Raw genomic sequence first — 12,709 nt, 5'->3', positions numbered from 1 at the left:
GCCTTTCTCCTTCCTGCGCACCGCTCTGTGTATCACTTCCTGTTCCGGGTCAAGGGGGGGGGAGGGGCCCAGCCGCAGGTGCCACAGCTTCTAGCACCACTGCCGTTCCCACTGGGCTTGAACGTGCTGATAGCCTGGCGGCAACGGCAGCAGGGAAGGAAGAGCAGCGGGAGAGACCGGGAGCATGCGACACACTGACGGTGCTTGGCGGCGCCACAGACCAGCAAAAATCCCCAACGGCCCGGTCCTGGTCCGCGGACTGCATAGACTGACCATTTTTTGATCACCGTTAATCTCTTGTTTAACATCTTAATTTCCCCTCCTGCACTGAGTCCTAATCCTATATATATATATATATATATATTTTTTTTTTTTTACAGAAAAGATTTCAAACTAATTTTTTAATTGAATCTTGGTTACCCAAATTAAATTGTGAATCATGGACAAATGCTCTTGAGGATTGGTGTTCTTGATTACCTTCTTGGTTAGCTGAACTTATCAACAAAACAGGATGTGAGGCGCCATGAAAGAGTTTGGAGGGAGAATTTTTTCCTGAAAACTGAATGGCTTATTGTACAATTATACAGAGAAACCTTAACATAAAAAAAGATTACTTTGGAAATCCTATTAATTCTGCTCAGAATGCCCAAAAGAACTATTTTATGTTGTAAAATCCTTATCTTTTCCTAATGGTGCAATGAGTTTGCCACCATTTTTCATGCTAAAGTCAAAAATGTGACTTCTATTACTTTACCGAAATCCATGAAAGATGATGAAATCATTGTTCTCCAAACTGGGATAATCTTTAACATATTTCTGCGTCTGATACTGTTGATGTTCTTACTGGTTTAAAAATGGAGAAATTACTTACCTGATAATTTCGTTTTCCTTAGTGTAGACAGATGGACTCGGGACCAATGGGTTTACGCTCCCCTGCCAGCAGATGGAGACGGAGTCAGGTTTCAAAGCTAACATCACGCTAGATACATCCCCTGCAGTGACCTCAGCCTTTCAGTATTCTCTTCAAAAGCCATTGTGAGCATACTATCGAAAAAAACTTAATTAAAAACGATTAAAAACAATTAAAAATGGATAACCGTAACTGTACTCAACCAAACACTGAACCCCTGTAAGATTATAGATGCCCTGATCTAGGGACTGGATATGACTTATCCAGCTAAGTTACAAGGGATATTCGGCGGCATGGCTATGCTACATATCCACGGTCAAGGCGCTACTTAGCCAGATAAGTTAAACCCAGCTAAGTTAGATCAGCTCTATGGCAGATCTAACTTATCCGATTAACTTAACCAGATAAAGTTAACCGGATAAGTAGCGCCATCCAGATCCGCCCACAAATTGACCAACTAAAAGATAGCCAGATAAGACCTACTTATCTGGCCTTCCAGTGCTAAATGAGCTTTCGTTATTGGGACCTTCATTTTTAAGTACTTTCAGTCTGTCCCGCTCTTGTCCAATGGGCAGTTCTGATGTGTGACGGGTCTCTTGGAACACAGCAACCATTGGTGCTCCCATTTAAGAGGTACAAGGGGTTGTGTACAGTGGCTAGACGCAAGGTGGCGATTGCCATGATGTAAGAGACACAGTTAAACGATGTTGAACATGGCAAGCGGAAACACTGCTGGGACTGGGGAAACTTCCGGGGCCTCCTGGCGTCTGATTAATAATGGGGTGCTATTTTCTTCTGAAAAAAATACATTTCTGATCTCGACGGGTGTTTTCTTGTGATACAGGGTAAAATGTTTGGGGGGGAAAAAAAAAGTACTGTACGTTGTGATGTCTATGCTCCTAATACTTCTGGACCCACATTTTTTTGGTCATTGATATCTCCGTTTTGAGGATTTGGTGCCTTTCCTTGAATTTTGGGAGGGGACCTGAATATGGTTTTTGACCCCTTTTTTGTGTAAGTCACAAAACAGCACTGGAAATGATAAAATCTCACGTCACAAAGGTGTTCCCCTTTTATCTAATTGCTTGAATTTGGTAGGTGCTTGGAGAATTTTGCAGCCTCAGGAACTTGATTTTACCCAATTTCAAGGACCCATGCCAATAGTCCAGAACTATTTTGGCTGATCTCTCAATTGTGTTTCTTTTGAGGTGAATGCTACACAAACAGGTCCCTATGGAGATTACAACTCACGCTATGATCTGGCTTGACTTAAATTGGGGTAATGCTCGTAGTGATCCTAGATTGTGGCACTTTCCTGCTTATTTGTATGAAGATTCTAATTTTCAAGAGTTCTTGCCTAAAAAAAATGGGAAGCGTTTAATCTTCACAATCAAGAACATGATTTTTCTAGGAGACCGCGAAAGTTGTTCTCCAAGGGGATATTACCGTTTATGTAGCAAAAGTGGGAAAAAAGATTTGGACAAGAGATTGCTAGCTTTGAAGAACAAAACTCCCCACTCTCAAAGGCTATTAGCTATTAGGCGGATTGGGCTAATTTTATCATATCCCAATTGGCTTTGAACACTCTGCTATACCAGAACTTTCGAGTATTTTTTTTATAAACATAAGCTTTACAAAAAATGGGTCTAAGTTTGGTAAGCTGGTCCCTTATTAAGAAAAAAAAAAAAAAAAAAAAAGAGAGGGTCTCTAGTTTATTGCAGCAATGATCAAATCCGGCAAGCTGGTCATCTCCAAAGATCATATTCAAAAGTTATTTTACTATTTCTTTCAAAGTCTTCATTCTCAAGAAGAGGACATGGGTATTTACAAAATTTGGAATTGCCCCAGCTTTCCAAATCTCAGCACCAATTGCAGAGACAGAAATGCAAAGGTCAAAGTTATATAAGACCCCTGGGTCAGATGGTTTTGGCAGGCAGTTTTACAGACTCTTGCAAGACCAAGCGGCTATGCTGCTCAGTGCAACGTACGCTCGGGAAATAACCATAGAAGGATAACCTTATGACACCAATAAGGCATTAATTATGATTCTACCAAAAAAAAAGGTAAAGTTCCTCTGAAACCCGAATTGTACTGCCCAATTTCACTTTAAAATTTTGATCTTGGTCTGCTCATCTGACATTGCTGCCTGGATGTCCCTCTACCACCTTAAACTCAATCTGGTCAGCCCAGTTGGCCTCTTCCTCCTCTCTCGGTTTCTGTGGATAACACAGTCATCCTTCCTGGTCCCATCAGCCCATAACCTAGGAGTCATCTTGGACTCCTCTCTCTCTCCTTCTCTCCACATATCCAAAACTCTGCTAAAATGTGCCATTTCTCTCTCTATAACATTGCCAAAATCCATCCCTTCCTTTCAGAACCCTTATCCACCCTCTCCTCTTATCTCTCTCTACCCCCCTCCTCATGCTCTCTGCAGCACCTCCCTACCTCTCCTCTTATCTCTCTCTCTACCCCCCTCCTCATGCACTCTGCATCCCCTCACTACCTCTCCTCTCTTATCCCTCTCTACCCCCTCCTCATGCACTCTGCAGCCCCCTCACTACCTCGCCTCTCTTATCTCTCTCTACCCCCCTCCTCATGCACTCTGCATCCCCTCACTGCCTCTCCTCTCTTATCCCTCTCTACCCCCTCCTCATGCACTCTGCATCCCCTCACTGCCTCTCCTCTCTTATCTCTCTCTACCCCCTCCTCATGCACTCTGCAGCCCCTCACTGCCTCTCCTCTTATCTCTCTCTCTACCCCCCTCCTCATGCTCTCTCTGCAGCACCTCCCTACCTCTCCTCTCTTATCTCTCTCTACCCCCCTCCTCATGCACTCTGCATCCCCTCACTACCTCTCCTCTCTTATCCCTCTCTACACCCCCTCCTCATGCACTCTGCATCCCCTCACTACCTCTCCTCTCTTCTCCCTCTCTACCCCCTCCTCATGCACTCTGCATCCCCTCACTACCTCTCCTCTCTTATCCCTCTCTACCCCCTCCTCATGCACTCTGCAGCCCCTCACTACCTCTCCTCTCTTATCTCTCTCTACCCCCCTCCTCATGCACTCTGCAGCCCCTCACTCCCTCTCCTCTCTTATCCCTCTCTACACCCCCTCCTCATGCACTCTGCAGCCCCTCACTACCTCGCCTCTTATCCCTCTCTACACCCCTCCTCATGCACTCTGCAGCCCCTCACTACCTCTCCTCTCTTATCCCTCTCTACCCCCCCTCCTCATGCACTCTGCAGCCCCCTCACTACCTCTCCTCTCTTATCCCTCTCTACCCCCCTCCTCATGCACTCTGCAGCCCCTCACTACCTCGCCTCTCTATCCCTCTCTACCCCCCTCCTCATGCACTCTGCAGCCCCTCACTACCTCTCCTCTCTTATCCCTCTCTACCCCCCTCCTCATGCACTCTACAGCCCCTCACTCCCTCTCCTCTCTTATCCCTCTCTACCCCCCTCCTCATGCACTCTGCAGCCCCTCACTCCCTCTCCTCTCTTATCCCTCTCTACCCCCTCCTCATGCTCTCTGCAGCCCCTCACTACCTCTCCTCTCTTATCCCTCTCTACCCCCTCCTCATGCACTCTGCAGCCCCTCACTACCTCGCCTCTTATCCCTCTCTACACCCCCTCCTCATGCACTCTACAGCCCCTCACTCCCTCTCCTCTCTTATCCCTCTCTACACCCCCTCCTCATGCACTCTGCAGCCCCTCACTGCCTCTCCTCTCTTATCCCTCTCTACACCCCCTCCTCATGCACTCTGCAGCCCCTCCCTACCTCTCCTCTCTTGTCTCTCTACCCCCCTCCTCATGCACTCTGCATCCCCTCACTACCTCTCCTCTCTTATCCCTCTCTACCCCCTCCTCATGCACTCTGCAGCCCCTCACTACCTCTCCTCTCTTATCCCTCTCTACACCCCCTCCTCATGCACTCTACAGCCCCTCACTCCCTCTCCTCTCTTATCCCTCTCTACACCCCCTCCTCATGCACTCTGCAGCCCCTCACTACCTCGCCTCTTATCCCTCTCTACACCCCCTCCTCATGCACTCTGCAGCCCCTCACTACCTCTCCTCTCTTATCCCTCTCTACCCCCTCCTCATGCACTCTGCAGCCCCTCACTACCTCTCCTCCTCTTATCCCTCTCTACCCCCTCCTCATGCACTCTGCAGCCCCTCACTGCCTCTCCTCTCATCCCTCTCTACCCCCCTCCTCATGCACTCTGCAGCCCCTCACTACCTCTCCTCTCTTATCCCTCTCTACCCCCTCCTCATGCACTCTGCAGCCCCTCACTGCCTCTCCTCTCTTATCCCTCTCTACCCCTCACTACCTCTCCTCTCTTATCCCTCTCTACCCCCTCCTTATGCACTCTGCATCCCCTCACTACCTCTCCTCTCTTATCCCTCTCTACCCCCTCCTCATGCACTCTGCAGCCCCTCACTACCTCTCCTCACTTATCCCTCTCTACCCCCTCCTCATGCACTCTGCATCCCCTCACTACCTCTCCTCTCTTATCCCTCTCTACACCCCCTCCTCATGCACTCTACAGCCCCTCACTACCTCTCTTCTCTTATCCCTCTCTACCCCCTCCTCATGCACTCTGCAGCCCCTCACTGCCTCTCCTCTCTTATCCCTCTACACCCCCTCCTCATGCACTCTGCAGCCCCTCACTACCTCTCCTCTCTTTTCCCTCTCTACCCCCTCCTCATGCACTCTGCAGCCCCTCACTACCTCTCCTCACTTATCCCTCTCTACCCCCCTCCTCATGCACTCTGCAGCACCTCCCTACCTCTCCTCTCTTGTCTCTCTACCCCCCCTCCTCATGCTCTCTGCATCCCCTCACTACCTCTCCTCTCTTATCCCTCTCTACCGCCTCCTCATGCACTCTGCAGCCCCTCACTGCCTCTCCTCTTATCCCTCTCTACACCCCCTCCTCATGCACTCTACAGCCCCTCACTCCCTCTCCTCTCTTATCCCTCTCTACACCCCCTCCTCATGCACTCTGCAGCCCCTCACTACCTCTCCTCTCTTATCCCTCTCTACCCCCTCCTCATGCACTCTGCAGCCCCTCACTGCCTCTCCTCTCTTATCCCTCTCTACCCCCTCACTGCCTCTCCTCTCTTATCCCTCTCTACCCCCTCCTCATGCACTCTGCATCCCCTCACTACCTCTCCTCTCTTATCCCTCTCTACCCCCCTCCTCATGCACTCTGCAGCCCCTCACTACCTCTCCTCTCTTATCCCTCTCTACCCCCCTCCTCATGCACTCTGCAGCACCTCCCTACCTCTCCTCTCTTGTCTCTCTACCCCCCCTCCTCATGCACTCTGCATCCCCTCACTACCTCGCCTCTTATCCCTCTCTACACCCCCTCCTCATGCACTCTGCAGCCCCTCACTACCTCTCCTCTCTTATCCCTCTCTACCCCCTCCTCATGCACTCTGCAGCCCCTCACTACCTCTCCTCTCTTATCCCTCTCTACCCCCCTCCTCATGCACTCTGCAGCCCCTCACTGCCTCTCCTCTCATCCCTCTCTACCCCCTCCTCATGCACTCTGCAGCCCCTCACTACCTCTCCTCTCTTATCCCTCTCTACACCCCCTCCTCATGCACTCTACAGCCCCTCACTCCCTCTCCTCTCTTATCCCTCTCTACACCCCCTCCTCATGCACTCTGCAGCCCCTCACTACCTCGCCTCTTATCCCTCTCTACACCCCCTCCTCATGCACTCTGCAGCCCCTCACTACCTCTCCTCTCTTATCCCTCTCTACCCCCCTCCTCATGCACTCTGCAGCCCCTCACTACCTCTCCTCTCTTATCCCTCTCTACCCCCTCCTCATGCACTCTGCAGCCCCTCACTGCCTCTCCTCTCTTATCCCTCTCTACTACCCCCTCCTCATGCACTCTGCAGCCCCTCACTACCTCTCCTCTCTTATCTCTCTCTACCCCCCTCCTCATGCACTCTACAGCCCCTCACTCCCTCTCCTCTCTTATCCCTCTCTACCCCCTCCTCATGCACTCTGCAGCCCCTCACTACCTCTCCTCTCTTATCCCTCTCTACCCCCTCCTCATGCACTCTGCAGCCCCTCACTACCTCGCCTCTCTTATCCCTCTCTACCCCCCTCCTCATGCACTCTGCAGCCCCTCACTACCTCGCCTCTTATCCCTCTCTACACCCCCCTCCTCATGCACTCTGCTGCATCATGCTCCCTCTCTCGCCGTATTTAAATCCCATCTAAAGACCCACCTTTTTGAAGCTGCTTTTAAATATTAAGCCTGATTGTCTGCTTTTAGCCTCATTATCTAATTTTTTTCTTTTTTAACCATTGTCTTGCTATATGAAATGCCCCAAGTCTCATGTTCTTTATATTTTTGTCTTATGAGATTGTAAGCTCTATTGTCCAGGGACTGTCTTTTTTGCGTGTTTGTACAGTGCCTTGTATGTTGTGTAGCGCTATAGAAATGTTAAGTAGCAGTTAAGTAGTACATTTTGATCTTACATTGTTTGCAAATCTTCTAGCAGAGAGGTTAGCTTCATTACTCCCCAATTTCATCTTAGAGAATTGAGTGAGTTTTATAAGGCATAGACACTCAGTTGTGAATATCTGGAAAATATTGGCGTCCATTATACCGTACAAACTGGCAAATATCCCCTCGCTCCTAATTAGTTTTGATGCTGAAAAGGTGTTCTACAATGTCAACTGGGAATATCTCTTGCAGGTTTTGGTAAAATGTGCTTATAACCAGGGTTTTCTTGAATTGTATGCACTTGCTTTATTATAATCCAAAGGCGTTGGCACTAATTAACGATGACAGAACTGATGAGTTAGGGCTTTTTCGTGGGACTACACAGGGATGCCCTTTGTCTCAATACACTCCCGAATCCTCTCCTTAAATTACCCGTACAAGGTAACCTAGAATTCACTGCAGGTTTGCATTGCAAGGTTTTTAAAACTTATGGGTCCTAACATCTTAAAAAAAATAATACACATACTGCCTGATGTTGGGACCTATAATTAAAATGGTGAGTTATAAGGCTTACGTTATGGTCTCTATACCCCACAGTAATCATTTTTATAATGATTCAGTACAGCAGATTGTAAGTTTTAGATGTTGAAACAAAACATTTACATGAAGAGATACATGCAAGAGGGAGATATAACACGCTGCTGCTACGGGAGGAACATTTCAAAAAGCACCCACTACTTTCTGAAGAGAACAAAGATATTCACAGAACTAGGAAAGCATGACCCCCCCCCCCCCCTACGATTAATCTTAGACATGGCAGGAATGCAAAACGCTCTGACCTCCACGTTTCATGACCTTACGATCGGGGCCTGGGAATATGGGGATCCTGATTTGGTTTTCGGCTCCTACTTCTCTAGTCACATGCTTTAGGGAAAGGGTGCCGTCTTCTCGTTGCATCCTGGTACGTATCTTGGACGTAAAAGGGAATGAGGGCACGGCCTATAATAACTGTCTGGATCCATTTTCCTAGCTCAAGTTTGCACAGCGTTGGGTAGCATTTCGCTTGGCTGCCATTACTGGGCGAACCCGAGTCTCCCTTTTCAAAGTTACAGGCTACCTCGGTAGTTTTACTTTACCGTCCTCCCTCCAGCGGTTTACGTCAGATTTGACTGCATTACGACCGCTATTGCTTACTGGCATCCCCGCAGTAACCCCTCGCACCAGGGTGTGCGTGCCACTAAAGACTAGATCTACAGTAGCTGCCCCTCTCTGGGACCAACTGCACCATGAAGCAGTCATTTATGGCACGAAGACGTTTAACCTCTCTAGCACGTCCCTGTAGCACCGGGGTAACAGAAATCTCCCATTATTATTGTGTTCCTCATTGTATTTCCCTTCCTAATTTCAGCGAGCATTTCACAGACTTGGCCAGGTGGACATGAACTCATTGTTTTAATCTGAATATTGCACTTACAGAAGGTCTCCAAAAAAGAAGGGTTATTCTTTTAATGAAATCCCTGTAACATCTACTACGAATGGTGGGATATACTGAAGTCCAAGCTACACTTGCACGGAGGATCTGTCTATCATCTTACAGCTCATTCCTATTGTTCCTTCTTTCATAGCATTGGACCTAGTCTTTGGTATGTTAACGGATACTTCTAACCTGGACTGCCCACTGTCAAGAGAGAGGATGCTGGGCTGGATGGACCTTTGGTCTGATCCAGAATGGCATTTCTTTTATCCTGATGTTCATAAAGCTCCACGGACCTCAAAAGTCAGGTCATAATTAGTAATCAGTGAGGGTGAAGAACCTTCATGCCTTATTCTGTGCTTGTGTCATGTGACTGGTTTGCGTTCTCTTTGCCGCTCCACCCTTCTCTCCCCCTCCATGTCTCCCACCATTCCCCAACACTGAAGAGGAAAGGCAATAGGAAGGCCGTACCTGCTGGGCAGCATCTGCCGGGGATGCATCGAGCACAGATGGCAAATCCTGACGGTGGGAAGATGACGTTGCATTCAACAGTGTCATGTTGTCATGGAGAATTACATGAAGGCAGTGGTACAAGGAAGAAGAGGCATACACTATGGCTCGGAGAGCCTGGTGCTCAAACTTAACCAAGGTACAGATGTTGCTCTCTGCGATCTGACTTCGGTTGTCCTTTTTGATCCACATTTTCCTGTGTGGGTGCCAGGTCTCGTAGTAGTACTGGAAAAACTCCGCCGGGCAGGCAGCCTTCAGCTCACTCAGATACCGACCATAGACACTGGGCGAGCAAGTGTGAGCCAGGATGTGCAAGAAGTTCTTAATCTGGGCCTCTGCCGTCGAACCTAGGTGAGAAATTTTCTCGTACAGAATCTCCAAAACGAGTGGCATGCAGTACCTCAATGAGGCAAAGGGTATCAGTGGCTCAAGTTCCAGGGGATTCTGAATCTCTGGGTTCAACGTTATATACTTAACCTGGTTAGTCAAGGTCTGGATGCTCTGTAACATGGAAACCATGAGAAACCGTAAATTTGCTGACCTCTTGCGTGCAATGCACTTTGCACATACCTTCCACTCCGAGCTGTCATCTTCACAATAGACCGTGTACAGATCAATAAGGTTGCCGAAACGGGACAACAGATCCACATACAGATATCCAGGAAAACACTGAATCATATCCTGCATGGGGGAAGTCATAATGAAGATACTCTTCACCAGTAACCTGTTTTCCACAAAAACTAACTTCACCTTCGCCCCAGGATCGGAAATAAGGAGTATGTCCAACTCATTCAAGATTTGGGTCCAATCTTCAGAGGGGGCAGGATGGAACTTCTGCAGTTTGCTCAAATCACTCCGCTCTAGAAACTTCCTGGAGATGTCGTTTGTAATCCTGGTGGGGAGGCATGGAGGAGGTGCCAGCCGACTTCTTGAAACGGGAGGCGGAATGTTGGCCCCAGTGTCGTGGTTGTGACGAAGCATGGCTTTGACGAGAACAAGCTTGTCCTTTAGGGGGCCCAATTTCAGACTGATGCTAGCTGGGCAGCTCTTGCTGGGGAAGAATTGAAAGACCATTAGTTACCTCCCTTTTCATTGGCATTATTCTCACAACAATTGTACCATTACAATATTTACTTAGTTCTCAGTCAAACTCGGGGAACAAGCCTTCTCGAAAAACACAATAGCCTAAATCTACCTCGTGTCATGGTCAAGTGAAGGTCACAGAGTTCAATAGCAGTATTTTTTCAATCATCATAGTCACCCTTACATCAACAGACAATATCACATTTCCTACGTACATCTGTTACATCTTAATGATTTTTGGAATGCCATACAGGCATGCGTACTGTCTCAACTTGATTATCAAACAAAATAGGATCAGCCAGAACACAGTATACAATTTCTCCATGATATAATGAGGGTGTCAGCAAGCCTGGTGTATGTGTAAGACCTCCTTAAGGCAGGGGGGTTAACCCGGACCTCTCAACCATCCACCCCCAGCTGTGAGAGAAGGCCGTGTTGTTAAACGTAATGAAAGCATCTATTTTTTTAAGCACTGTTTTCTTACTGCACGTAAAAACACCTATTGGCAAAGCTTAGAAAAATCTGCATGATATAAGAGAAACAAAACCCAGACGTCAGCTGGCGTTTCGGACCTCCTGCATCAGGGGGAACTGTGGGAGACCGAGCGGAGATTTTCCTTGGCTGGAGACAGAAATCCACACCGACTCCAGCCTTTCTGGTGCAGATAAAACTTTATTAACCAAACAGTACTTAACAATGGACTTCCTACCTTAGCAGTAGTCACTTACATGCACATGGCTGTAGGCCGTCTTGCTTCAGGTCAGTGTACCTTCACTCCCTTCTGGTTTGGGCAAGGGCCTCCTGAACCCAGCTAGGTTTGCACTCTTATCCCAGCCCCTGCAGGCCTCTAGCTTGGTCCTGCGCATACAAACATGGGGTCACTCTGCTTAAGATAAGTCCCCCTGACTCAGGAGGTGCGAAACGCCAGCTGACGTCAGGGTTTTGTTTCTCTAATATCATGCAGATTTTTCTAAGCTTTGCCAATAGGTGTTTTTACTTCCAATAAGAAAACAGTGCTTAAAAAAAAAAAAAAAAAAAAAGAGATGCTTTCATTACGTTTAACAACACGGCCTTCTCTCACAGCCAGGGGTGGATGACTGGGGGGTTTTACACATTCACCTGGCTTGCTGACACCCTCATTATACCATGGAACGATATTTGTTTTGACATTTCGCCTGTGTATACTGTGTTCTGGCTGATCCTATTTTGTTTGATATATTCATAATGTACTTTACCAGACTGTACCTAAAAGTATCCATGCTTTGATATCCTTATACATTCCAGAGAGAACACCGAGATCTCAGGGGATGATAAGTCTTGAAAATTCCCCTGGTTAAAGTTGCCTGTTTGATGGAAACTCGATTATGATCCTTTGCAATAGCTGTCCCTCGACTAAGGAACCAACTCCCAGACAAGCTATGCTTAATTAAATGATTTTTGACGTTCTGATTGAACAGGCCTTCTGTTACTGCTTAAATCTTTTCTTTTTTTTAAATATGTGGTTACTGACTTTACATTTTAAATTAGATGAGTTTGTCTGTGTGTGTAGATGTACACTCCACTGAGAACAAGTCATTTGGATCAGCAGATTGGAGAAATTACTACTTACCTGATAATTTTGTTTTCCTTAGATGGACTAAGGACCAGTGAGCTTATGCTCCCCTGCCAGCAGATGGAGACAGAGCAAGCTGATGTCACAGTATATATGGCCCTGCAGTGACCCCAGCCTGCCAGCATTCTCTTCAAAAGCAACTATGGACAGACTAGCAAAAAAACCTTGATTTAAAAACAAACAAACTAAAAAAGCAAGCAACTATAACTGTACTCAACCAACATGAAACACTGAACTCAAGAAAGAACATAGGTACCCCAATCTAGGGACTGGATGAACAATTAGCAGTAATCCCCTAAAATACTTAGCCCCATAGGACCATGGACACAAAACATTCGGCAGCTGAGGGCGGGAAGCTGAGTCCATCTGTCTACACTAAGGAAAACAAAATTATCAGGTAAGTACTTTCTCCATTTCCTACCATGTAGATAGATGGACTCAGGACCAGTGGGATGTACCAATGCTACTCCTGAGTAGGACGGTAGGCTGCCCATGGTCCAGTCAACACCACATGTGCAAAGGCTGTGCTCTCCTGGGCCTGCACATCCAAACGATAAAACCTGGAAAAAAAGTATACAAGGAGGACCACGTCGCAGCTCGGCAAATGTCGACGGGAGACAACAATCTAACCTGAGTAGACAATGGCTTTTCAATATCCA

At 47.5% G+C, this 12,709-nt stretch overlaps 1 protein-coding gene across 6 annotated transcripts in view; it reads right to left on the bottom strand.

Annotated features, from left to right (window-relative positions):
- The window catches only part of LOC115080765, a 133,636-nt gene that overhangs the window by 83,034 nt on the left and 37,893 nt on the right, over positions 1–12,709 (bottom strand). For all 6 annotated transcript variants that reach the window (XM_029585159.1, XM_029585160.1, XM_029585158.1 and 3 more), the window contains one exon: positions 9,317–10,406. In XM_029585159.1, coding sequence (XP_029441019.1) covers positions 9,317–10,406 — 1,090 coding nt within the window. The remainder of the gene's footprint in view (positions 1–9,316; positions 10,407–12,709) is intronic.

The sequence above is a fragment of the Rhinatrema bivittatum genome, chromosome 19, assembly GCF_901001135.1.
Source record: "Rhinatrema bivittatum chromosome 19, aRhiBiv1.1, whole genome shotgun sequence".
Classification (NCBI taxonomy): Eukaryota; Metazoa; Chordata; class Amphibia; order Gymnophiona; family Rhinatrematidae; genus Rhinatrema; species Rhinatrema bivittatum.
The sequence above is the reverse complement of the archived record's forward strand: the minus strand, read 5'-3'. Positions and strand labels throughout refer to the sequence as shown.